The 27,446-nt window shown below is 45.8% G+C and overlaps 2 protein-coding genes across 2 annotated transcripts in view; both read left to right on the top strand.

Annotated features, from left to right (window-relative positions):
• LOC308524314 (uncharacterized protein) overlaps positions 1 to 1,609 on the top strand; it is a 38,149-nt gene extending 36,540 nt beyond the window's left edge. The window contains exon 7 of the mRNA XM_081098644.1: positions 311 to 1,609. Within this exon, the coding sequence (XP_080954770.1) occupies positions 311 to 531 (221 nt within the window). The 3' untranslated portion in view covers positions 532 to 1,609. The remainder of the gene's footprint in view (positions 1 to 310) is intronic.
• LAP3 (leucine aminopeptidase 3) lies at positions 1,450 to 23,124 on the top strand. Its single transcript, XM_081098624.1, has 13 exons — positions 1,450 to 2,248; positions 4,752 to 4,867; positions 6,271 to 6,325; positions 6,773 to 6,878; positions 7,949 to 8,108; positions 9,407 to 9,571; positions 11,078 to 11,236; positions 13,743 to 13,867; positions 15,142 to 15,230; positions 16,059 to 16,161; positions 20,029 to 20,108; positions 21,737 to 21,846; positions 22,568 to 23,124. Exons 1-13 carry the CDS (start codon positions 2,147 to 2,149, stop codon positions 22,755 to 22,757), a joined length of 1,560 nt encoding a protein of 519 aa, XP_080954750.1. The 5' UTR covers positions 1,450 to 2,146; the 3' UTR covers positions 22,758 to 23,124.
• Positions 23,125 to 27,446: the final 4,322 nt, after the last annotated feature.

The raw sequence follows: 27,446 nt of genomic DNA, 5'->3' as shown, positions 1-27,446 counted from the left end.
TGGCCGGATCCTGCCTGCGGGCCGTAGTTTGCCCACGGCTGGTCTAGATTCTAGATTTAGAGATGAAAGTCAGGGCTCCCAAGAGGCCTCAGGGTAACAAACAATGGTCACACAGGTGATTAGCACTTTGAGACAGGCTGCTCTGGGGGCAAAGGAAGGGCACATGACCCAGATGTGGAATATCAGTGAAGGTTTCTTGGAGGACATGTGATAGACCAAAATCTTGGTCAAGCAGAGAAGGGGGCAGAAAGAACTGGAGCATACACACAGGTAACTGTATGAACACTGTCGATTTTTATCTCTTTACTAGAGGCCCGGTACACAGATTCCTGCACCGTTGGGATCCCTCGGTATAGCCTGCGGGGATCGGGCCGAAAACCACAGTCCAACACCGCCTGCTGCTCCTGCTCATCCCAGCCCAGCTGTGCCTGCCATGGCCACTGTTCGGTAGGCTCGCTGCCACTCCACTGCGGTCTCCAAGCTGTGGCGGCCAGCTGTGAGCCCTGCGTCTGGCATGTGTTGGTCAGCTGAGTGGTGCTACTGCTGTGGGAGCGCGCTGCCCCCTGGTGGTCAGTGCACGTCATAGAGACTGGTCGACCGGTTGTTCGGTTGCTTAGGCTTTTATATATAGAGATAGTCATCCTATATCCTGTCTCTACTAGGTCATACAGTCTTTGAGGCCAGGGACACAAATTCTGTTGTATCCCACAGTTTCCAACAGAAAAATACAGTAAATACTTTGTACTTAGAGTTTGATGGATGACTAACTTTTACATCCCAAAGTGTTAAATATAATTCTGTTCAGTAAGGACAAAAGTTATTTGGAGGCTGTGGAATTTCTTTCTCCCATATCCCATTAGGCACATGAAAATGCACATGCTGTGGTCCTTGAAGCAAATGAGGATATGCCAGGAAGCAAGTTATTCCTTGTGGGAGCAGCAGACAAGTAAAATGAAGGGAACACACTCAGTTGAGTGGAGATAGTGACAACTCTGCACCATGGTCGCCTCTGAAGTTGACAGACAAGGTTGGGAGACAGGTTTTAGCCCTTAATTTTTGGTTGTGGAAACTGCAGCTTGATCTCATTGAAACTAGAGTTCTAAAGTGATTACAAAGATTTCTCTCTGTTTAAAGAGAACATAGGTGACTTCTGGAGAGTTTGCTGAGTTTATGATGCAACTCTTCTTTAACTTTCTAAAGGAGGTGGAAGCCAAAGAGGACTGTCATTCCTGACTCTCAGGAAAGGACAATCACATCTCTCCGTGGCCAGCCCTCTTCTAGACAGTCTCTCCTTTCTGAGACTCAGACCAAGGCAGAGACTGTGCACTTGGGTTCTGTACCCGCCTACCCGCCCGCCCTGAGCTAGAGCCAAAGACCCAGTTAAAACTAGGATCAGGTGTAACATGTAGGACGGCCTTCGGATGCCTCCTTGAGCTTCTCATGTTCTCTGAATTGCATTCAGCCGTGTACTTTTTTACCACACAATATTTTAAACACCGTTAAAAAAAATAAAATGTATTAAAACATTGCACACTATTCACAAAGCTCCTGTCTTCAAAACAGTATTTGGGGTAACTGCCCTACAAAGTTACACCTTTGGACCAGATGTAAGTTCAAAAAAAACTGAAGAAAACAAAAGGGCAGGAACTAAAAAAACAACTCTGTAGGAGTCTCATTCCTACAATAAGACCTCTACTGTACAGCCACGTGCATTTCCTATTTCCCGGTGTTCCCCAGAGCCCCCCTTCCATCCCCGCGCCTCCTTGCCTGAGAGCCGAGACCCCGCCCCCGCTAGGGCGCTGGGAGGAGAGCCCCGCCTTTCCGAGTCCTATGGCACGTGCACGCGCGCGATGGCAACCTGATCCCAGCCACAGCCTCGCGCCCATCTCCCTGGACAACCCAGGCTTTCGGGGCAAAACCGCTCGCCCCGCCCCGATGTACCCACTCCTCCCCTAAGGCGCGCCCCCCCTGGCCCGAATTAGAAAACCCCGCCCCTAAACGCCCTCCAGCCCCGCCCACTCCTTGGTACCTGCCCCGCCCCCTGAGCGCGCGCCCGCCGCCCCGAAAGCTCCGCCCCCAGCCGCGCGCCCGCCCTCCATTCGCCACGTGCTCGCTGAAGGGCGGTGCTGGGGGCCGAGCCGAGAAGATGTTCTTGCTGCCTCTTCCGGCCGTGGGGCGAGTCGCCGTCCGACGTCTCGGGGTGAACCGTTTCTGGAGCCGAGGTTTCGGCACCGCAGACATGACGAAGGTGAGAGGCGGCGGCGGGATCCGGGGCCGCCCCAGGATGCCCTGCCCGCGGGCGACGGGGGCTGCGGGATGGGTCGAGGTCGCGGTGAACCTGGCTTCTTCACCGAGTTGCCAAAATGGGCACAAAAGAAGAGGTCCCTCCCTTGGCAGAGCTCAGTCTGGGCACGGCCAGGGGTGGGGGCTGCGAGCACCCCGCGCATCTCCAGCCGGGCTTGGGTGCTGGGGTCCGCACTCCGGGCGCGCGAGCATGGCCCCAGCTGCCATTTCCTGGGCTCCCACCGTGTCATGCCCTTACTTCATTATTTGGGTAGTCCTCGCAGTAACCCCGGAAAACACGGTGCCGGTGTTGTTCCCCCCTTAGCTAGGAGGGAGCCCAAGTTTGCTGAGGCGAAAGGTCATCTAAGGTCCCAGAGTTGGTCTGTAGGGCTCACCACCCGACCCGGTCCTCCGCTGCTGAATTCGGCCGGGAAAACGTGGGTAAGCTGCCTGCGGGGTTTTCTACGGGGCACAACGCCTCTAGGGAAAAGGGCTTTGCAGAGAGACCCATCTCCGCGTGAGATTAACAGGAGAGGTCTCCGGGAAGAAACGCCTTCTCCACCCAATTGAACTCGAAACGATTACGAAGATCACTGTTGGGCTGTGGAGGACCTGGGGAGGGGAGTGGATGGGTGGGAGGTGCACAAGATTGGGAGCCCAGAAATAAGCGACTGTCCCTGGCGAGGAATGTTCTAGAAAGGGCTTGAGCTCGGGGCTCAGGTTGTGTCAAATGGCGGGGGGACCAGACGCCTGTCCATGCTCTTTCCGGTACCCCGCGACCACGTCCTCCCCAGGTAACACCGCTGTCCCGTCTCCAGTTCCCCACTTGGTTCCATGGGATCCCAGGAACAGCCGCCCTAGGAAAGCTAGAACCTGCAAAGGTTACCAACACCAAGGAAGCCCGCTTTCTTGGATGAAAGGACACGACTTGGTCTGAGTGCCAGTGTGATTTTGTAGAGAGGAGGGAGGCGAGAGGAAGGTGTCAGGGTTCTCGCAGAGCTCAGTTGCACCCAGGCTAGTATGTCAGACCAGGTTTTGGTTTCCTCCTCTGTCAGATGAGAAGACTGCACATTCTTTCCATCTCTCAGAGTTGCCTCCAGGCAGAAAACGTGTAAAGTCATAACTTGCCGGGCAAAGGCAGATAGCGGTTTCTGTGTTTAGTCCTTATTTCACTTACCTGAGGCCCGAGGGGGTGAGTCGCTCGGTGTTGGGCAGGATGCTATGCTCCTGCCCCTCTCTGAGAAGTTGCATCTTTTCCCTCTTTCAGTCTATGACAGTGATGGCGAATCTATGACACGCGTGTCAGAGGTGACACGCGAACTCATTTTTTTGGTTGATTTTTCTTTGTTAAATGGCATTTAAATATATAAAATAAATATCAAAAATATAAGTCTTTGTTTTACTATGGTTGCAAATATCAAAAAATTTCTATATGTGACACAGCACCAGAGTTAAGTTAGGGTTTTTCAAAATGCTGACACGCCGAGCTCAAAAGGTTCGCCATCACTGGTCTATGAGCTGGGCCAGAGTTCTTAGTATTGGCAGGTGCAGCCATTGGCTGTCCTGGGGTAGCACCCCTGCTTATCCGAGATTTGCCTTTGAAGGTTGTAGGAGAGGGAAAACTTCCTTTTGCTCTCCTGGATCCTGTGGCTGGACCAAAGAATTGAACAGACATCAGATGAACAGGAGAAAAGCAAACAAGTTCTGTTTGGTATTTTCATGGATATGGGAGTCTTCGGGAGGAAAATAAAGACTCCAAAGCCTTTAGGCCCCCAAATGGATATACCTTTTTAAACAAAGAATGAAAAATTGTGGGGCAGTGATAGACAAAGGGGCTTGGGCTAGGGCAGTACAGTGTGACACCGTGACTAGGAAATACATGTGGGGAAAGTATTGGAAGAGAAGGGTGATTTTAGTAGGTTTGTTTATACAGGTCCATTCTGCTGTCGACTCCCAGTCTCTGGCGATAACAATGTCCTCTTGCTAGTACAGAGAGAGCACCTTTCTCCTGGGAAATTTCATGGCCTGCTTTTGGGTAGAAAGTGGGAGGTCAGAGAACCCTTCCTATGTCTGTCTCCCGAGTACTGGTACCTGCAGCTCAAAGTAATATGACAAGTTCGGCATATTGTGGAGCGGCGTGTTCTGAACCCCTCTGACCTGGTTGCAGATGGAATGGTTTTTTTAAACAAAACACCTTTCTGCTCTTATTTGACCGTGAAGGAAGGCCTTTATGTTGTGAGAACCCCTGGGAAAGGACCATGAAGCCCCAGGATACATAGTAATTCCAGTCTTGCTTGGCAAGAATTGGAAACATGTAGGCAGCATGTGAGTGTAGCTAACTCCCAGTACTACCTGCTTTTTTGGTTTTGTTCTCTCTGATGGGGACACAGTTTGCATGGAATTATTTGCTCCTTCCGGAATTTGGGGACCCAGATTAAGTCTCCCCCTCCCCCCCCTCTTATTTTCAGGGACTTGTTTTAGGAATCTACAGCAGAGAAAAAGAAAATGATGTGCCACAGTTTACAAGTGCAGGAGAGAATTTTGATAAACTGGTGTCTGGGAAGCTGAGAGAAATTCTGAACATGTAAGTATTTGCCTACAGGTTCCAGGTTTCAAAATGCCTTGAAATAAAATAGGGTATTTCTTCTGTGCTCTGTTGTTAGCAGATGAAAATTCTCGGAAGCATGCTGGGCACTGTCGGTCATTGAAAGTGAAAGCGGGTGCCTTTGGAATGCACTTTGGTTCCTTGTGCTTCAGTATGGGTGGGTCTCCAGTGCTGGGAAGTCAGGCCACTTCAGCCATATTGCAGAGTTACTGTGAAAGACTGACCCAGAAGGGTCTGGAAAGTACCAGATTTCCTCAGTCCACCGTCCGGCCTCAGATTCACTTCCCCCCACCCTCATCCTACCCCCCACCCTCATCCTACCCACCAGGTCGCCTTCCCACAGCCTCTCTTTCTTCCTTTAGTTCCCCTTTGCTTATGGGAGACCTGGGTTGCTGGCCTAGTTCAGAGCAGCCTAAGGGGGCCGCACCCTGCATTGCTTATCTGCAGTTTAGGGCTTCTCAAATGTGAGAGTACATGCCGGTCACCTGAGGGTGCGACGAGAATGCAGGTTCTCATTCAGTAAATCGGGTGGTCCTGAGATTTTGGCCTCTCTCGGATTCGCCAGCGTCTAGAGAAGGTGGAGAAACACTGGGGTTTCCCAGTCCCGAGCTGCACGAATAGAAGTGTCAGCATAAGCCTCTGCAAGTACATCTTGTTCAGATCATAGATAATTTCTTGCATCTAATACATGTAGTCTAATAATGAGAGAAATTGCCTGATCATCGGCTAACAGAATTCGCACCCCCACTTAATTTTTAGCAGTCACCCACTAGCGGACAGCCTTCCCCTGTGCCTTGATGAATTCATTAATCCCAAAGCTGACCTGTTAGAGTGCAGAACAGCCTGGCCTTCCTGACTGATAACTCTCAGCATTGCCACCTGGTTGGTTTGGGAATTGCCTGGTATCCCATTTGCAGATTAGCCCCCATAAATGACCTCCCACCAAACACACTGCAGTCAGCCCGGCCCCTGAGGCTGATGTCTTTATTAAAAAGAATTACGATTCCGCTCTCCTCTGCAGCCACGCATTGTCCTTCCACGGCATTGCTTTCTGTATTTGTTTTCAAATAAGTTGGTGTTCACTCTAATAATCTATATGCTACGTAGTTTTTGAGCTAGAATTAGAAGTGCTGCATCTGAGAAAGCTGGCCCGAGAAAATTCTGTATTTTGATAAAAACATAAGTGCAGCAAATTCACAGAAGCAGCAGAGTATTATTTTTTTAATTTAAATTTTTATTTTTATTTTTGGCAGCAGAGTATTTTAATAATGTTAAATGTATGCAGTTGAAAATTCTCGGAATCATGCTGGGCCCTGTATGTATCACTTCTCAAAGGAACAGAGCAAACTAATATTTTAAACAACTATTTCTTCTTGTTTCAGATCTGGACCTCCGCTGAAAGCAGGCAAAACCCGAACTTTTTATGGTCTGCATGAGGTATGAGATGAAGATAGGTTTGGCAAACCGTTAGTGAGCACCTACTATATGCCAAGGACTGTGACTGCATGGCCGGGCAGAAAATGTATCGGATTGTGTCCTAGTATTAAGCCTTAAGTATTGTTTAAGATTGTATAGAGGTGACTTGCTGTCAGAAAGTATCGCCTCTCTTGTATCACCTAATCTGCAGGTTTCTTTTGTTTGCTGTGGGGGTTGGGGCACTCTTACATAGTAGAATTATTTACAGGATTGTCCTCACCGTCTACTTTTCAAACACACTTGTTATGAAATTTAAACAAAGTACAGGACTCAAAAAACCCAGCAATCAAATTTGACGCTGATTTTACCATGTGCTAAGGTTATGGTAGTTGACCTCAGAGACCATTCCCTGTGGAAAAGAATGCTTTAAAGATATAAAGTGGCTGATTTTGTGTGTTTCTGGAACAGGACTTCTCCAGTGTTGTGGTAGTTGGCCTCGGCAAAAAGGGCGTTGGTGTGGATGACCAGGAAAACTGGCACGAAGGCAAAGAAAACATCAGAGCGGCGGTTGCAGGTGATTTTCCTTTTAAGGTTTAATATTGGTGGAGATTCCTAAGGATCTACTCTTTAAGATTACTCTGTCTCCCCTCTTTTGGTCCCCAGACCATCACCACCCCTACCACGTTCACAGAGAAATAACTCATCTGCATGCGCAATTTCCCTTACCCAGCGTGCTCGGCCTTATATTAGATACAAACGGGTGGCTTGTGGAATTTTATTTTTCTATTTCTTTAGCTTGTGTTTGGAGGTTTCACGGCCATTTGTTCATTCCCACAGAATTGACCTCAGAGGTTTTATTTTACTAGAAAACTCTGGTGTGTTGATTTCCCCCCCTTTTCTAATGCAACTTTAAGCCACACGGAGTCATCATATTTACAAATCAGAGAAAATGGATGCAAAGTGTGGGGTGCTTGTTTATCACTAGTTGCCAAAGGCCCCAGCTCCTCGTGTGGCTGGTTTACCATTGAGGTAGGTGCCTTTAGTCCCTGCAGAGCTGAGTGGCAGAACGAGGCCCTCACTGCAGACGCTGGTTAAGAAGCTGTGAGCAGCATTGCTGGGGTGGGGAGAATTAACTCCATTGGTCTTTGGCCCCTTGTGTATCATATATGCTTGTTCAATGTACTTTCAAAGTTCATGGTGGCTGGTGATGTCATCCTTGTGATTTGGGAGTTTTGCTGACCTGATCTTAATGAAGTGCTGCGTTAATAATGGACTTCGCCCAGTCCCTTGGATGTAATTTCCGTCTCATCACTTTGTCATTTTTAACCTGGCAAGTTCCTGGTGACTAGGACACTTCGCTTCACCAGGAAATCCTGGTGTTTCAGAAGTAATATTAGTTAGTAATCAGAGTAGCTCTGTGAGGAGCCAGACCAGTCATTTTATCCGTCAGCCTGTCCTCCCTGACCTCTAAGGTGTGTGCACACCGGCCTTTTATCTCAGAGGCATGGAGGCTCCCAGAGGCCAAGTGTCAGAGCTGGGATTCGAAGCCCAGTCCTGGTGTTTTCTCGGCACACTCACCGTGCCTCTGCTATTCACGTTGTCTCTGACTGACTCCGATTTTCTGGTTCCTCTGTCCTTACGAAGCGGGGTGCAGGCAGTTTCAAGACCTGGAGATCTCTTCCGTGGAGGTGGATCCCTGCGGTGATGCCCAGGCAGCTGCGGAAGGAGCAGTGCTCGGTCTCTATGAGTACGATGACCTGAAGCAGAAGAAGAAGGTGGCCGTATCGGCGAAGCTGCATGGAAGGTGAGGGAGCGAACCAAGATTGGGGTTGCATTCCTGGTGTCCTGACAGCCGGGCCTCCTGGACATGAGCTGCCTGCCTTTCAGTATCAGGCACTGCTGCATGGCCTGTCTGCCATCTCCGCTGTCACCTTGGCCATTTTAAGAGTATGGTGCCTGTCCCCACGTTCTGCTCCTGGCTTTCGTCATGTGCGTGTCCCCCCATTACTCCCTGGCCCCTCCATGCTTGCTGATTACTAGGAAACCACACCGGGTTGGCTCCCCAAAGAGGAGGGAACAAGAGACCAGGTCCCGGCGGGTTTCAGCCCAGACAGTTCCCGTTTCACCAGCACCTGCTGGCACTGTGCTACCACCGGAGCTACACCGATGAAGGGGTGCAGTTGGCCCTCGTGGTCTCCCGGGAAAGCTCACCTCTCAGCAGATTATTGAGAACCTACCACCTCCAGCTCTGTTCTGGGTTTTGGGAAACAAGGTCCCTGCTGTCAGGAACGGACCATGTGAGCCCTTCAGGAGATGGTGCTGTGGAGTGGGGATCTTGGCACAGCCTGGTCGTTGGCAGCTATGCTGTCGTGGTTAAGAGTGAGGGTTCTGCGACCCATCAGCGTGACTCCCGCACTTACTGGCTGGCACCTCAGTTCCGAGCCCAGAGTGTCTCGGTGCTCCGTTTTCATTTGCTGAGTGGCATCGTAATTCCGATTTCATAGGGCTCATGACGATCGAAAGGCACAGCTGGCGAGTAAACCAAACGATGAGCTCTTGTTCTAGCCTTGCTGCTCACATGAATTCCTACTGTGCACAGGAAGAGCTGGGGTCGAAACATGGCCACATCTTCTCTGTTAAAGCTGATTCTTGCCCTCTGGTGGGTTGGCGTTCGGAGCCCTTCCCAGGCAAAAATTAGGCAGAAAGGCCTTCAGTTCCCCATCAGCATTGAGTGGTACGTCCTCTACAGTTAGCACTCAGAGCGGCGTCACTCCTGATGCAGAGAAGGGGGACAGAATGGCCTTGCTGTGGAAACCTCTGTCATCAACTTGAGTGGTGGGTCAGGGCCTCCAGACCCATCAGTCCAACCCCTTTTTTTATGCTGATAAGGATTCTGGGGTGACATGCTCGCCTGGATCTCCCAGCTCGCACAGTGGGGGCCATGTTTTCTAGCTCTTTGCACCGCCCCCCCCCCCATCGGCCACCCTGGGTCAGATCCCGGACAGTGAATCCAGTACCCCGGGCTTCCTGTTTTTTACAAGCTGCGACATGTCAGTGTCTCCAGAGGTTGTCTGACAGTGACCCTGTACTTCCTTCCGCCAGCGGTGACCTGGAGGCCTGGCAGAAAGGGGTCCTCTTTGCTTCCGGGCAGAACCTGGCACGCCAGTTGATGGAGTCTCCTGCCAATGAGATGACACCAACCAAATTTGCCGAAATCATCGAGAAAAATCTCAAAAGTGCTAGTAGTAAGACAGAAGTCCACATCAGGTAATTCAGGATGATGTCTCAGACTCACAGGAAGCTACAGCCAGGAGGAGCAGGGGTGCAGAGACCCCCTTGGGAAACCACAAGGCTTGTGGCGGAGCAAAGGGCAGCTGGCCAGAATCAGGGAGGGACAGGTGGGCGTAGTCTAACCCATTAAACTAGTCACTGCGCCAGACCCACTCGGGTGTAGGCATGTACAAACCAAGGAAGTATAGTGCTTCCAGGAGGGCAGCCCTTTCATAAAACATCCAGGGCTGAGTTTGTGATTAAAAATCCCCACATGATACATGTAGACTTGCTTCTTTTGAAGTGGTTTTTTTATTGCCATACCTCCCATTTTTATATTCTTTTTTTTGTTTGTTTGTTTTTAGTATATTTTTATTGATTTCAGAGCGGAGGAAAGAGGGAGAGATAGAAACATCAATGATGAGAGAGAATCATTGATTGGCTGCCTCCTGCATGCCCCACACTGGGGATTGAGCCCACAACCTGGGTATGTGCCCTGACTGGGAATCGAACCCTGACCTCCTGGTTCATAGGTCAACGCTCAACCACGGAGCCACACTCGCTGGGCCATTTTTTATTCTTTTCCCTCTGAAATTCGGTGGCCACCTCTCCATAATGCAGTCCTACTTTAATAGTTTCAACGCGTAGATAAGCAGTCAAGAGGAGCATTCCTTGGATATGGCTGCTGCTGGTCGGCCTAAAGGAGTGTAGGATTTCTCCCGGCCTAGTTACAGTGGATAGAAGGCAGTACAGAGCCCTTTTGTACCCCAGCCCAGAAGAATAGCGATGTGGCCTCTGCGGTCTGATTGGCACACAGGACTGTTCCCATTCTGTTACCCCTGTTGGTCCTGTGCTTGTGAAGTAATAAGTAATTAGTTTCTCTACTGCAATCAGACATCTGGAACTGGGATTGAAATCTGAGCAATAGTGTGACAACATGGAAAAGACTGGATTCCAGCAACTGTAAAAACACAAAGAAAGAGGATATATTTATATAAACAGAAACAGTAAAGTATAGCTTTGCTGTGTTTTTTGTTGTTGTTGGTTGATTGTTTTTGTCTTTTTTTAGAAATACCAAAAAGTAAAGCAATGGACCCCTAACTATCTTTAAGTACGATTTATGGTCTCAGCCTTATCTGTACACTAAAACTTTAAAAATATGTGAGTAGGTTGGGGGGGAGGAGAGGACCAAGTAATTATTTATTGACTATGCATTATTATCTGACATTGTATTATGTACCAGGGGTGAATTCTCGTAGTAATCCTGTAGCTGATCTTTTGAGGGAGGTGTAATTGACCTAATTTTATAGATGAGGAAACAGACTCAAACAAGTAATTTGCCCAAAAATGAGAGCAACTAGAACATGTTAATCAAAGCACTGATGTATGCATATTTTAACAGCTTGTACATTAGACTTTGTTAAACATGGATGAGCTTTTTCTGAGTTATTTTGAAATAGAGACAACAAAGTGTATTTACCTTTTCCCCTTTCTATCCTATAGACCCAAGTCTTGGATTGAGGAACAGGAAATGGGATCATTCCTAAGTGTGGCCAAAGGGTCCGATGAGCCTCCAGTCTTCCTGGAAATTCACTACAGAGGCAGCCCCAATGCAAGTGACGCGCCTCTGGTGTTTGTTGGGAAGGGAATTACCTTCGATAGGTAGGTCTTTACGGTATCTGTGCTTTGTGTTTTGGTGAATGCTTTGCATGCACGTGTATTATTTGATGTATGGTTGGTTCGCTTCCAAAGCATAGTGTTTGGTCATCTCGTATATGTTCACTTTGTTTTTTGTTTTTTTATTTTTATTTTTTTCATATATGTTCACTTTGAATGTGTTAAGTTGCCATTTATAAGATGTTTACTGTGTATCAGAGACTGTGAGGCATTTTACATAGATTAGCCCTGACCTGACCCCTAGGAAGTAGGCACTGCGGACCTTCTACAGATAAGAAATGTGCTTATTGGTCATTGGTGTGTCTTTAGTGCAGTGTCTGTCAAATCTTTTGCTCTTCTTAGAAACGTTTTTTAATAAGTGTATTCTAGATGCAAGTTCTTTTTCAGATATATACATATTGAAAATACAGTTTTCCTATTCTGAGGCATGCCTATTCGTTTTCTAAGTGGCATCTTTCAAAGAGCAGTTTTAAATTTTGATGAAGTGTAATTTATCCATTTTCAGTTTTATCCATTTTCATTTTCAGTTTTATCCATTCTCAGTTATAGTTCCTGTTTCTTTTTACATTCAAGAAATGATTGCCAAAGTCTGTGTGTGTTTTTCTGAAAGTCTTAATGGTTTTAGCTTTTAGGCTATGGTCCATTTTGATTTTTTGTGTATGGTGTGAATGCATTGAGGCTCTTTTTCCCCTTTTTTCTTTCTACATGGATATTCATTTGTTTTAACACCATTTGGTGAAAAGACTATCATTTCCCCATTGAACTCTGCCAGTACCATTTTGAATCAATTGACCATATAATCGTTGGTCTATCTCTGTTCTGTGTCCTTCCATCAGGACCTTGTGACCAAGTATCTTGATTACTGCTGCCCTGTCCTGAGTCTAGTAATTGAGTCCTCCAGCTTTGCTCAGCTATTTCAAAATGACGCTGGCTGTGTCCTTGGCAATTTGCATATCAGTTTTAGAATCTACCATTTTTTTATACACATCTGCTGGGATTTTGATTGAGATAGACTTTTTATAAAATAAAAATTTGGTAGTTGTATGGGTAATGAAATGAGAGGATTAGACTGATATAAGGAGACCTGAGTATGTAGGGCCATGACACACATCTGAATGACAGACAGTGGTAGCCTCAACTAGCATGGATGCAGTAGAAAAGAAGTGGATGCATTCCAGAGAGTTCTAGAAGATGAGCAAAGGTAACTGCTGCTCTTTGGTTACTTTATTTTTTCATTTTTTAAAAATATTTTTTTATTGATTTCAGAGAGGAAAGGAGAGGGAGAGAGATAGAAACATCAATGATGAGAGAGAATCATTGATTGGCTGCCTCTTGCACACCCACTACTGGGAATTGAGCCTGCAACCCTGGGCTGGGAATCGAACCATGACCTCCTGGTTCTCGTAGGTTGATGCTCAACCACTGAGCCACACTGGCCGGGCTGACTGGTTACTTTAGAATGAGAGTCCCACACATAAAGATTGTAATTCCCAGAACAGAAGTGGCCTTGAGAAAAAAGTGGCGTGTAGGTAGGACACCTGATGAACCAGCGTGCTCCCTTTGCCCCCAGGGGGCTATTCCTGGACTTCTTGGACCAAGAATGTGTTTCTTATTCTGAGTCAGTGGGTAATCATTAATTCTAGGTGTAAGCGACAGCCTTCTAACTGTCGAGTGCTTCTGCAGTGAATGAGAATTAGGACCTGGTTTGTTATCAAAGAGACCTCCGTGCAGGGAGTAGACCATCCAGAGTCACCAGGGCGTCGGCAGCAGATCCCAGAACTCGAAGCTGAAACCCAACTCTGCCCAGTGTGCAAAAAAGCAAGTGCTTTCTGAGTTCATGCATCCAAAGCAGAAAGTCACTAGTTAATTATAGAGGCCTATTTGGGAAGTGGTTTCGGTTTCTTGCTGATTGAAACCCTTGTCAGCTCTCATGTGTGAGCGCTGTCCTCGAGGCTTTGGGTCAGCACCTTCCTTTGCTGGTCCTGGTTCCAGTTGCATTTTGCCATTAGCAGGACCTAGCACACCTTGGGGTGTTGGAGGGAATTGTTCTCCCCGTCCTTCTGTGGGGGAAGACCCTCACAGTCTTCTATGAGCTTGTCGGCTCTCTAATAGGTGGTGACTTTCAGGACCAGTGAGTTGATTTGAGTCATAAAATTTGCTGAAGAGACAAATCTATGTGGGGCCAGGAGTTAACGAGCCAATACTGAGGTGGAATTTGAGTTGCGTTGATGACACGATGTAGTGTTTTAGGGGCGCCATTTAAATTTAATTCAAGTAGAAACAAAATGAGCTAAGACCCCCGTCTGTAGTTTTATAAAGACAGCAATATCATCTTTGAAAATGCTGCAGTCATTCAGATTCTCGATTAGAAATTTGAATTTCTCTGCCAGGTAGATGGTGCTTTGTGTGGTAGCTAACCCTCAGTGTATGTACTCTTTTCTAAGACAGTGGCCCTCTTTGTGTTAACATCACACGTCCTTTCCCCCCATAGCGGTGGCATCTCCATCAAGCCTTCTGCAAATATGGACCTCATGAGGGCTGACATGGGAGGAGCTGCCACCATCTGCTCAGCCATCGTGTCCGCTGCCAAGCTCAGTCTGCCCATTAACCTCATTGGTGAGTGGGCCAGGGGGTGGTGGGGGTGTCCTGGAAACGAGTCCAGTGGTAGAACTGAGATAACACACATGGTTTCCTCTCAGCCGAACAGATCAAGAAACGGTTTTGAAATAGCTTTTCATCAAGCAGAAGCTGTTTAGCTGGAATAACCCTTTCCTGCCTGGACTGACTGAGTTAACTGTGCTTTGCAATCATGGGCTGTAGCTAGAATAGATTTGTTTTACTTCTGCAAAAAGTGGTTAGCAGTCAGGGGCACATCCAGTCAAGTTTGTGGTTTCCTCCAGCTGAAGGTGCCCAGTCGTCAGGGTGGAAGGACATGGATGATCATTTAGTGATTACAGCATAGGGTTGTGGCCAATTAAAATGCCACAACACACGGGAAATGCTTGAAACTGAAAAAGGGCGCTGTACACGCAGCTCTTCGTGCAATGCACGATGCCAGAATCAATGCTGGGAGTCTGCCGTGTTTCAGAGAAGTGGGGAGGAGGGGAGACCTACCCAGTGTATCACCTCTGTAGCACGGAAATTAGAATGGGATCCAGGTCTGTCTGACATCCCCCAGCCCCCTTTAATATCACAGTCCCCTTTTTTTTGCTAAAGTGTAAGTAGCAGACATCCTGACTTAGCACCCTTGAATACTTCAGCGTGTGCTCTTAAAAAGGACATTCTAGGTAATGACAATATCATTATTATTTCCAAAGATTGATACAGTAACCTAATTCAAATTTCCCAGTTGTCTAAAAAATGTTCATTGTGTGTGTATGTATACACACACCTATTTATTTTTTGAAAACTAGGAGCTAGAGAAAGCTCACACATTGCCTGTGATTGCCATGTCTCTTTAATTTTCTTTAATCTAGAACCCTAATCTGCCCTTTTTCCCTCTCATGACATTGATGGTTTTGAAGGGTCCAGGTTCCAGGATTTGGATTAATTTGGTTGTTTCATGATAGAATCAGGGTAGGTGATGTGTTCTGTTGCTGATAGGTATGTCACTTGGGTCATGGATGATGCTACATTTGATCACTTGGTTAAGGGGATATGACCTCCTTAGAAGCCTGCAAATTAGAGTAGATCAGAGTCCTTTTCATGGATTTTTCTAAAGATATAATTTACCTGCAAACACATCAGAGTAAAGTAACGGCTGTAGATGAATGACGAAATTTAAGAGTGGAATGGCATGCCTCTGATGGCCCGCCAGGGGCATCTCTCCTGTGGGTGGCATATTTGGATGCAGCACATTCCCCGTTCCTTCATTTGTTTTTCCCCAATAGGTTTGGCCCCGCTTTGTGAAAACATGCCCAGTGGTAAGGCCAACAAGCCTGGAGATGTCGTTAGAGCCAGGAATGGAAAGACCATTCAGGTTTGTAAATGGAAGACACAGCCCTCCCCATTCTGGCGTTCCTAAGGGAACCCCCAGCAGCCTCACAAACACACCGTGAACGGGTGCAGAGTGCAGACTCCATGTAGCGGGGAGGTGTATTCATTTCAAGAGGCTTTTCATGCAAAGTCAAAAGTATTTCTTTATGGGAATTCTAAGGATGTTTTCCTACCTTATTCCTTCTACATCCTGTCAACTATGCACACAGAATACCGTGAATTTGCAGTGAGCCCCTCAGAGCACAGCAGAGCAGTGAAAGTACAGCTGTTTTTTTTTAAAATGCACCTGTGCCATGATCAACTCTCTCCATGTAGGTGTGTCGCGGGAGGGAGGAGGACACTGTCCTGAGTCACGGGCACTGCACTTCTGGGCACATGGGTGTACACACGCTGCCCATAACCATCGGGCCTCTTTGAAAGAAGGGAACCTGTATATGTAAAGTTGTTGAAGCGGCAGAGTTCTTGGGTTTGGAGGTTCAGGCTGCCACCTCGCTGTCATTTTCTTAAACTCTTCAGCTTATTTGTTTTTGGAAATCCTGAAATCTTTATCCCTTCTGTTAGAAACTTGTTGATATAACGGACCAGATACTTTCTATTGATTTCAGCTTCCAGAGTCATCAGCTCTGGTCCGGGGCTATTAACTTATATTTGCTCTTCAGATTAATCATATGCCTTATTCTAACTGAAGTAGAAGCATGTTTTTGAAGCTCGGTGAAAAACATCGCACCAGCTCGTTCTCACTTTTGAGTTGAGTGTCTAGTTCTGATATCCGTGCTTGTGCTAACACTCTCTTTTACCTTCCTCTTTGCAGGTGGATAACACCGATGCCGAGGGGAGACTCATCCTGGCCGACGCGCTCTGTTACGCGCACACCTTTAACCCAAAGTTAATCATCAATGCCGCCACCCTAACAGGTCAGACAGCCTGCTTGCCCTGCCTTTGTGTGAGGAAAGTCTCCTGTGTTGGCGCAGAGCACACGCTGTGCTCAGGGCAGGGTTTACTGAAGTTTGCATTCAGAGATCTTTCACCAGCGCAGTTGTGTGGCAGTTGTAAACCGCTTTGAACGTGCCAGACTGTAGCTTTAAAACAAGAACTAACAAGTGGGTCAGATCAGCCCTTCCAGAGTGATATCTAAAAACAATATTGAGAGACGTTTTGTTACGACGACCATTTGATACAGATCTGAAAAGATAAATCCCAAAATCAGTCGTTTTTTGAAATTAATCATGATGTGTCTGATGGCACTGAGCTCTCTGAACTTTTTGTACTAAACGTTATACAGAAATAAAAACATTGGGGGGGGGGGGTAGCAAGATCCTCATTTAACGGAGCCAGGGCCATGTGTTGTGAAGCAGGTTGGCTTTAAGGCCAATCCAGGGTGACTCCCAGCTGTGCCCCTTACTAGGCCGTCAGCCTTGGGCAAGTTACTTGACCCCTTGAGCATCAATACCTGAGGGCACATTTGTTTGCCCAATTGTGGAGGATCAATACCTGAGGGCACATCTGTTTGCAGAGTTGTGAAGACTGGAGGGAGTTTTGGGCAAGCCCCTTTAAGATAGCGCCAGAATAGTGGGTAAATTCCTGAGGGGCTGACAGCGGGCCTGGCCTTATTGCAGAAACCCTGTGTTCATACTCGTTCATCCAACAGTTCTCTTTCTGGGGATTCATTCCGTCTGTGCCTCTTTGAAGATTAAAATTCAGAACATTTTTCATCCTTCGTTCTTATTCTTCCCCTGGTCATGTGAGCCTGCACTTTAGCAGAGCTCTTCGTCCTCTGTGTGGGTCTGGCAGTGGTGCACAGATGTACTGCTGAGTCCTTTCTAAAGCTGGCATTAAATTATGTAACTTCCTAGTCTTTGTTTCCCTGTTCAGTTCAGCCAACGCTTTAAGCTTTAAGCTGGGGTGGGTGTTTGGGAGCCATGATGAGGTGGGTGGTAACACATCTTTCTGTAAATGAGGAATCACAGCCCCCTTTCTTTCCCAGTCTGAGGGTTTAAGAAGGTTTGAAATTGAAAGTTGGCCCCAGGTAACTAAGGGCAACCTAATGGGTGAGCCCTCAGACCTCCTTGGCCATTGCCTTGGCTGAAGGCTGTGTATAATTCACTTCAGTGCCCCAAGTACTCACTGAGTTCCTTGTAAGTTTGAACTGGGGTTAAAGGGGAGAATGAGAAACAGTTTCCAACCCCGAGTTCATGGCAGAAGGAAGTACATAGTCTTTAGAGAGAGCGAATCTGATTTTAAAACTTGCTCTCTTCTTAATAGCATGCAACTTTGGACAGTTACCTCATCTGTAGAAGAGGTATAATAGACCCTTGTTTATAGAGGGGTTTCTGAAGTATATCTAAAATCATCTTTAGAGCCCTGGTCCCAGTTGGATCATCCTATATATTATAGAGCTAATATGTTAATTAGACCGAACAGCAGAACAACTGTGCGGATGACATTCTGGATGAAGCCGGGGCTGTGAGGGCCGAGCCCCTTGCACGAATTTGGTGCATCAGGCCTCTAGTATTAAATATCAAGTTATCATTTTCTATTCCTTTAAGAAAACATATCATGTTCTTGTTTGAGGTTCGTGCTTATCTTTCTCTGAGACATTTAAACACTGATGCAAAACTTTTGGGGTGGATAGGAATGTTTTGAGGACAAATGTATAAGTATGGAAAAACCACTGACTTTAAAACTAAAGTATTAATGAGTGTGTGTACCCCAAGTCACATAGGCAGGGATTAGCCAACACCTGTCATAGTAACTGGTATACAGCAGGTACATATTTAACTGTTAGTGGCTGGGGTTAGAGGTGGGTCAGAGCAGATGTGAGTGACAGTCAGCAGATCCTCTGACAGCTGAAGCTGCAAGTGACCAGCATAAGCAGCTGAGTTAAAAGGAGCGTGGGAGCCTGTGCAGCTGGGTATTTGAAGGGCTGGGAGGTCAGGCACCTTGTCTGAGAAGCACTGGGGTCTGATGGAGGAGGCATCCCCGAGTGGAAGGAAGTGCATCCCAGCAGCCAAGAGCACACGTGTGTGGGGGCTCATGGGGCAGCAGCGGTGAGTGGGATGGAGAAGAGCACATTTTGGCTGGGGGGTGCGGTGGGTGACCCATGAGGCCGACGTGCTGATAGGTGCCAGACCCAGGCTGGCCTTGGCGTGTTGCAGGGTTCTGTCCTGAGCCAGTGCAGTAGGAAGTACTGAAGAGTGTTAAGCATGGAGACAGTAAGGTCATGTTTGTACATGAAAGGGACCCTCCCGCAGTGTCAGAGCGGACTGGAGAAGGGCCATTGGGCTACTGAGTGGTGTGTAGTTGACCCCTGTGGATGTGTAAATGTGTGTTTTAAAGATGAATATCACAGTATCTACGATTGGCTTCAAAATCTGTTGGGTATGGGGTGTAGATGAAACAAGTCTGCTATGAGTTGATCATGTTGATGCTAGCTAATGGGTACCTGTGTGTTCATTATGGTATTCTCTTTACTTTGTGTATATTTGAAATTTTCTACAAGTTTTGTTAAAAGACTATTATAATCTAGAGGTATATGATGGTAGCAGTCATGGTGGAGGGAAGTGAACATAGGTTTGAGAGAATTGGGAGGGAAAGGGTAACAAACCTGAAAGAACAAATGGCCCAAACAGACCCAAGTTGCCAAATGTCCTGCAGAAGGCACAGGGGGGTCAGACACTGAAGGGCTGCTCCCTTCCCTGGAAAGAGACAGTTTAATCACTGTGGTGCTGTGTGTGGTCAGTGACATTAACCACATTCACAAAATGAAATGATGGCTCTAAACTTTATTTCTGAAGTCAGCCAATAGGACATAGCATTGTTGGAGAAGAAAACAAAGATGAAACAAATGAATATGATAAAATAACAGACTTTTTTTTAAAAAGGCATCAAACTCTTGTAGCAGATACTTACTGAGATGTGATTTGAAATATTGAAAAATTAGAGATGCCTCAGTACCCAATAAGTAAATTTTGGTATTTCTACTCAGTGGACTTTTGAAATCATTAAAACTACTTTCAAACATCCTATATAATAAAAGGCCAATATGCAAATCAACCAAATGGCCAAATGACCGGTCACTATGATGCACACTGACCACTAGGGGCACATGCTCAATGCAGGAGCTGCCCCCTGGTGGTCAGTGCACTCCTGCAGGGGGAGCACCGCTCAGCCAGAAGCCCAGAGCCGGGCTCACAGCTGGCGAGCACAGCAGCGGTGGTGGGAGCCTCTACCGCCTCTGCTGCAGGTGGGCAGTAAGAAACAAGGGGTCCTGGACTTCGAGAGCAATGTCTGACTGCCAGCTTAGATGGGGTCCTGGACTGTGAGAGGGCGCAGGCCAAGCTGAGGGACCCTCTTCTCGCCCCCCCCCCCCCCGCATGAATTTCGTGCACCGGGCTTCTAGTTTGTTTATAAAAGAGGAATGAATCTTTAAAGCATAAAAGGAAGAACATGTATTTGGACATATACAGTGTGGTCTTAATTATGGTTTTCTTTGTTTAGAAAAAATCTGAAAGGAAATATTAAAAAATGTGATGGTTATCCCTGAGATGGGGTTATTGGTGATATTTAATATTACTTCTTTTGCATTTTTCTCTAATAATTGAAGGTGAATTGTGGCTTGAGAAACTGGAAAGCTATATAGTGTAAGGATTTCCTAAGGTTATCTATTTTTGGAAATGAGGGGGACATTTAATAGGGTTAGAGCTAAAGTTTTGGTGGGAGTAGCAGAGAGACCCATCGTGTGTGAAGAGACGGAACATTGACCCAGAGTATGTGTCTTGCAGGTGCCATGGACATAGCTTTGGGCTCTGGTGCTACTGGGGTCTTTACCAATTCATCCTGGCTGTGGAACAAACTGTTTGAGGTAGGAATCATACATAGAGACCTAAATTGTGGAGATGGTTATTCTTGCCTTAGAATGGTAAAGTTCTTCAACCACTGTGTTGGAGTGATTTTTATGCCTTTGAATCGAAAATGCAATAAATTTGATTCATTATGCTTTGGGTTTTCTATAAATGTCTCAAAATAATGGGTATGATACCACCCTCCTCCTCTCCTCCAGTAGCCTCACAATGACGTGACAGTAACTCCCAAAATACCATGGCCATAGAGTCTCTGAGGTAGAAAAGGTAATGAGGGCAGCTTTGTAAAGGAAGTGGCCTTTAATGAATGAGTGTCATGAGCAAAGTAGGCAAGCATATAAACAGGGCTCGCCTGGTCCATGAGTAGGGGTGATAAGGATGCCTCCGGCTGTGCCTCCTCTGCGCCTTCACAGCCAGCCTCCTCCAACAGCTGTCTCCTGTCACCACCACCCCTGTCCCGGCCCCCGGCTTTCACTCACTGCCATCAGCTTTCCCCTGCCAGCCTCACTCTGTTAGCCTCGCTTAGACTGTGCAGAGGCCGCATGTAACGCTGACCTTTTGGTGACACCCATCTTGGCTTCTGTGATAATCTCTGGTCCCTTTCTTCACTGACTTCTCTGCCAGTGTTTTCCTTTGTCTACCCCTTTGGTGGGTGTTCAGTCACGGGCCACCGGCCCTTCCTGCTGTCCACGGTCCACACTGGAAGCTCATCTATTCCGGGCTTCAGCTCGCCCCTCCGATAATTAGTCCCATCTCGCTCCCGAACTCCAGGCCCTGCATCCACTTGGCTACCAGGCAGCTCCATGTGGCACCTCATTCTTTCAACAAGTAACTGTGCCAGTAGGGAGCAAATACAAAATGTCCCTGACTACATTCCTGATGTTGGTTTAAGGTCCTAAACTTCTTTTCACCCTGAACTGCTTCCTTTTCATCTTTGTCTTCTCCCCATTTGTGAACCCCCACCCCCTCCTCCGTGATATCAGCTCAGTTGTCTCCTCAGGCTGGGCTGTGGGCCTCCCCTCTAGCCTCCCCTGCATCCAGTGTCTCTATCTTAGCACCCACGACACTGTCAGGTTTTTAAAAATATGTAGGCAACTTTGAAAAGAATCAGAGTGGTATGTGCAACATTATTTAAATAACTGAGACCCTTAATATTAGTCTGATGATATTAGCAAATGCCCTACAAATTTGTGGGATTGTTTTATAACATACTTGTTTCTTCTTATAATTCTTAAGTAAATGTTTTAATTAATAATAAAATGATTGTGGAACTTGCTATGTAGCTTGATGTTCTAGAGCAGTGGTTCTCAACCTTCTGGCCTTTAAATACAGTTCCTCATGTTGTGACCCAACCATAAAATTATTTTCGTCGCTACTTCATAACTGTAATGTTGCTACTCTTATGAATCGTAATGTAAATATCTGATACGCAGGATGGTCTTAGGTGACCCCTGTGAAAGGGTCGTTCGACTGCTAAAGGGGTCGTGACCCACAGGTTGAGAACCGCTGCTCTAGAGTAATAGGTCAGAACAGCTCTTTTCTTCCTGCATTGAACACCCACATTCAGAGCCACGTTTACCTAATCCCTTACATCATCCACTCTTCCAACTTGTGCCTGTTCCCTCTGTAGGCCAGTGTTGAAACAGGGGACCGTGTCTGGAGGATGCCTCTCTATGAACATTATACAAGACAGGTTGTAGACTGCCAGCTTGCTGATGTGAATAACATTGGAAAATACAGGTATGTAAATGAGCTGTAAAAGTGCATTTTTCCCAACCAGCATTGGTTGCCAGCGTGACCATTTTCAATTTTAGTTCTGTTCACAAAAGGTTTAACTGTCCAGTTTTCTTTTGAAGTAGTGCTCATAAGCACTAATTTCTAATGTCTTTAATTTTAAGGCATTTCCCAGTTGGTTCTCAAAATTTTGCATATTTTCAAATCTAAAGGTCATTTTTGACAAATGGTAAGGGAAAGAGTTGGATAATATAGGAATTCATTGCCTTGGGAAAAGGGATATGGAATTTATCCTTTACTGCTTAAAGCTATGTCTAAAGCCCTGGCCAACGTGGCTCAGTTGGTTGGAGTGTCATCCTTGCACCAGAAGGTTGCAAGTTAGATTCCTGGTCAGGGCACATACCTAGTTTCAGGTTTGGCCCTCGTTTGGGGCACATACGAGAGGCACCCAGTCAGTGTTTATCACTTCAATGTTTCTCTCTCTCTGTCGCTCTCTCTCCCTTCCTCTCTCTAAAATCTATAAACATATCCTCAGGTGAGGATTTAAAAAAATTAAGTCTATGTTTGAAGTAAGGATGTGGAAGTGATTTCTGGGTTAACTTCTTAATAGGTCTCATAAGCTTGACTTTTGCTTTCTGGTCAGAGACTCTCCTTAGCAAGAATGGAGATCTTAATAAAACGTTCTGTGCACGTGCAGATGAGGTAACAACCATTTCTGTCTTTTCAGGTCCGCAGGAGCATGCACAGCTGCAGCGTTCCTGAGAGAATTCGTGACTCATCCCAAGTGGGCACATTTAGACATAGCAGGCGTGATGACCAACAAAGACGAGATCTCGTATCTGAGGAAAGGCATGACCGGGAGGCCCACGAGGACCCTGATCGAGTTCTTGGTTCAGTTCAGTCAAGACAGTGCTTAGTTCAGATACCGTAAAACCCCTTCATTCCATCTGAAGTGGGCAGTTGAGCTTCAAAATACTTTGCAGTGAATGAAAACCTTTTAAAGGAAAAAAGGATGCTGTTTAAAAATGTAGAACAAAATGAAATTTCTATGCCTTGATTTGTTTTCTCATTTTTATGCAGAGATTTTAAAATGTAAAGCTAGTATCTTGCTTGGAAAACATTTTTAAGATATCCTATATATGATGATTGAATTTTTAAAAAACTAATCACCTTTCAGAGTATATGTTTTTAATTGAGGAGCAAAATTGTATTTCAGATTTGTGATGCCAGGAACATGAGTTACTATGAAGTTGTCAGAAACAATAAATCCAGCTTTTTGCGCTCCTTGGTGTGGCTCTGGTATTTCCTGACGTATTACTACTATAAACCCAGTGATGACTATAACAGAACCCATCTCTTTGGCTTTGTTATGTGAACTAAGTGAGTTGAGGCACAGGGATAAAGGTGTTATCTCCATGTTAATCGTCACCTTAGGGCACTCTGTGAGCTTGTCAGTTTATGATGAGGTACTATCATTCCCATATAGCAGATGAGGAAAACGAGGCACCGAGAGTGAACATCCCGTTCTGTGCAGATTTTGAAGACAGCTCTCCTGTTTTATTCTGGCAGGGGGTGAATCAAATCACCATGAATAGGATGTGTGCCTTTTTTTTTTTTTTTTTAAGACTTTGAGACATTTGTCAGGAAAAGCTGTTTATGGAGTTACAGTCCTTGGGTTACATCGGACTCGACGTACATTGTTTTATGGTTACGCCATCTCCCATTTATTTATTTAAAAAAAGTTCCATCATTTCGACATATGTACATATGCGCTTTATGCTTTTTATTACTTATTTACCACAAGTAAAGGTCAGGACTTGTTATCTTTCTTTTAAATTTTGTTTACTGTTTCCCTTCATTACTACTGTGTCTGTGATCCATGTGAGTGACGTAGGTTCTTATGTAGGTGGGTTCCGATTTACGGCAAAAATCCCGTTACGTCGCCGTAGGAACAGATCTCTGACGTAACCCGAGGACCTACTGTATTTTTAATATTTTAAAAACTTGACATCTAAGATGAAGTTGTGTCTAAACTGGTTTACAGACAGGGAAAGGAAATGGCCATGCATATTCATGCTGTTAGAGTTAAAACCAGGCAGTAAAGGTCTTCCTCCAGGTATCCCTGTCCAGAAAGGTGACACTGAAAGGTGGAACTACCAGCTAGTGAAAAGAACCTAAAATCATTTAGATGCCTTCTGGGTGACTGAGAATGCCAGGCAGGGATATGATGGAAGGCTTTCTATCAAAGGCCTTTTAGAAATAAAGAACAATGGAACCCCTGTGTTTACTCGAGTGTGAGATACCGAAGGCGAGGCACAGCCCTGGCTTCATGTGCTTATCTAACCTGGTTGATGCCCATGCATCCAGCTGCCCGGCATTTCACAGACCCTTGGCTGGTCCTCAGAGCCACGACCGGAGGCAGGTGGTATCTGAGCCGGTTTCAGTGAGGACTGGCTGGGCATGGCTGTGGGGAGCAGCAAACCCAAAGCAGCAGTAGGTTAGAACCATAGTGTTCAAAGGCGGCTGAAAAAGGGAATCCAAAACAAGCAGCCCCACAGGCTGGAAATGTGCGTCACCACCAGGCCTCAGGCTCCCTCAGTCCCAGGTGGCTGCAGGGACAAGGCTGCAAGATGAGGAGGAAGGGGGGGAGCCGGGATGAACGTATTTTAAGGAGCTTTCACTCAAGTCCCACATAACATGCTCAGATCATCAGCCAGAGTAAGTCACGTTACGCCAGGGATTTGGGGAGACGATTAGCTGATGAAGGAAGGGAAAAGAGGACCAGAGACTGGCAACTAACAGTCTGTGACACCACTGCGGAGATGAGGAAACTAAATCTAGTGAATTGCTCATGTTTGTGAACTAGAACGTAGAAAAAAAGGTTAGAACCCAGATCAGTGGATCTGCAAAGCCCAGTACCTGAAACCACACCCCTCACTTGGTATGTCGGTTAGCACTGGGCTGGCCACTTCCTTGGCCCTTTCTCTACTGCCCACCATATTCTTGAACTTTGGGCTGGCTACTCCCTTTCGTCACTGAGGAAATGTTGGCCTAAACCAGTGATGGTGAACCTATGACACGCGTGCCAGAGGTGACACGAGAACTCATTTTTTTTGGTTGATTTTTCTTTGTTAAATGGCATTTAAATATATAAAATAAATATCAAAAATATAAGTCCCTTGGGTGTGGAGAGAGCAGAGCGCCTGAAGAATGGCTTCTCTGTGTACAACACATCCAACAGCAACTTGGACTTACTCCTCACGGGTGGCAGAATACTATGTCCTCCTGTGACATTACGCCCTATACATAAAAGAAAAACAAAAGAAAAGAAAAAAAATATATGTCTTTGTTTTACTATGGTTGCAAATATCAAAAAATGTCTATATGTGACACGGCACCAGAGTCAAGTTAGGGTTTTTCAAAATGCTGACACACCGAGCTCAAAAGGTTCGCCATCACTGGCCTAAACCCTGATACTGTACAAATCACACTGGTCTCTGTGTGTGGACTACCAGTTTACTCTCAGATTACTGCCTGATTACTCCTGCCTCCATTTGCTTACCTCTGCTTCTATACTGGGGAGAGGTTATTTTTAAACAAATTATATCATGTCACTTGTCTTCTCACTGGTAATCTATGCAACTCCCTACACACATTATCTCTTCTCAGTAATCTTTCCAAGGTAGTGTTCTCCCATTTTTTTACATGAGGAAAAGTGTTTTCAACAAAATCCAAATGTGCTCTATTCTGGGGTGAATCCAAGAGAGGCACCACTAACCAATGAGGCAACTTACTCATGGTTAGGTAAACAATGGGTACAGTCTTTTGAGCCAGACGTTCAAGGATTTATACTCTAAAATAATATTTATGTTGCCCAGCTGGTGTGGCTCAGTGGTTGAGTATTGACCTCTGAACCAAGAGATCAAGGTTCGATTCCCATTCAGGGCACATGCCCGGGTTGTGGGCTCGATCCCCAGTAAGGGGCATGCAGGAGGCAGCCAATCAATGATTCTCTCTCGTCACTGATATTTCTATCTCTCCCTCTCCCTTCCTCTCTGAAATCAATAAAAATATATTTTTAAAAATATTTATGTTAATATGTAATGCTTTTAAATAAAATTTTTAATTCTTAGTTTTAATAGGTAAATATTTTACCAATTCTCAATTTGAATAGGTAAATATTGGCCGACATCATCCATATAAGCAAAAACATTTGGAGTCCCCAATAAAATTTTGGAATGTAAAGAAAAGGATCCTGAGATCCAAAAAGTCTGAAAACTGCTGAAGTAGACTAGTTCCCTCCTGGGATTCTATTTTTGTTCATTCAATCAACAAAAATTTATGTCTATTTTATGCCAGACACAGTTCTAGGTGTTGGGAATCCATGTGAAGATAGGCAGGCCCTGATTTCATGGCGCTTGCATTCCAGTTGGTGTGTGTGTGTGTGTGTGTGTGTGTGTGTGTGTGTGTGTACGGCAGCTTAGTCAATGAAGAAGAAAACACACAAGTAATTGCAGGTGCTGTGTAATGGTGAAGTGTCTGAGAGTGTGGGTCTAAGACTGAGGCTAGGAAGATGACCTCTGACCTGAGTGATTGGCAAAGGGAAGCCCCTGTCTCTGACCATTTCTGCCCTGCCTCACTCACTCTGGCCCTGCTGGCTTTTCTGTGATTCCTTCAATATGCCAGGCAGGTTCCTTCTTCAAGGACCCCTCTGTCTAGAAAGTTTCCTGGCTGAATTTTGTCTACAGCCCACTTTTCCCTGGAGTAGCCTTTTCCAACCACCTGTCTCAAATCCATCACTAGCCATCTCCTGGCCAGGATACATTTTTTTTTTCCCTTAGCATTTATCTCTACGTGATATTGCCATATATATATATAATCTCCCACAAAAACAATAGTAAACTCCATAAGGGCAGAGACTTGGAGTGATCGCTATAACACGCAGATCATCAAATGTTACCTAGGACATGGAGGGCTCAATAAATGTGTTGTATGATCACATATATAACTAAAATTAAACAATAAAAATATATTTACCTTCTGAAAAAATGAATAATCAGCTGTTGGAAGCAAGTTATTAAAATAGTAGCACAGTGACTTTCTGGTGTCACAATAATGATCTAACGGAACAGTGCCAGGCACATAGATAGGGAACCTCAACAATGTTAGTCATTTTTGTTACCTGTCTCTCTCCCCAGAAAGAACTGTCCTCATATCCACGATGGCTGGATTAGTAGCTGGTGCACAGCAAGCTCTCCTAAATATTTGTGGAAGGAATGGGTACCTCCAGCTGTTTGCAGCGGCTAAACAGAGCCCACAGACCAGTGGTTCTCAACCTGTGGGTCACGACCCCTTTGAGGGTCGAACGACCCTTTCACAGGGGTCGCCTAAGACCATCAGAAAACACATATATAATTACATAGTTTTTGTGATTAATCACTAGGCTTTAATTATGTTCAATTTGTAACAACGAAACATCCTGCATATCAGATATTTACATTATGATTCATAACAGCAAGATTACAGTTATGAAGTAGCAACAAAAATAATTTTATGGTTGGAGGTCACCACAACATGAGGAACTGTATTAAAGGGTCACAGCATTA

This window comes from Myotis nattereri (genome assembly GCF_964212035.1).
Source record: "Myotis nattereri genome assembly, chromosome: 1".
NCBI lineage: Eukaryota > Metazoa > Chordata > Mammalia > Chiroptera > Vespertilionidae > Myotis > Myotis nattereri.
The sequence above is the reverse complement of the archived record's forward strand: the minus strand, read 5'-3'. Positions and strand labels throughout refer to the sequence as shown.

Coding starts and splice junctions, on each gene's coding strand:
- LAP3 (XM_081098624.1), top strand. CDS start 2,147: ATGTTCTTGCTGCCTCTTCCGGCCGTGGGGCGAGTCGCCGTCCGACGT. Junction 6,879..7,948: donor CATCAGAGCGGCGGTTGCAG/GTGATTTTCCTT, acceptor GTCCTTACGAAG/CGGGGTGCAGGCAGTTTCAA. Junction 13,868..15,141: donor TCTGCCCATTAACCTCATTG/GTGAGTGGGCCA, acceptor TTTCCCCAATAG/GTTTGGCCCCGCTTTGTGAA.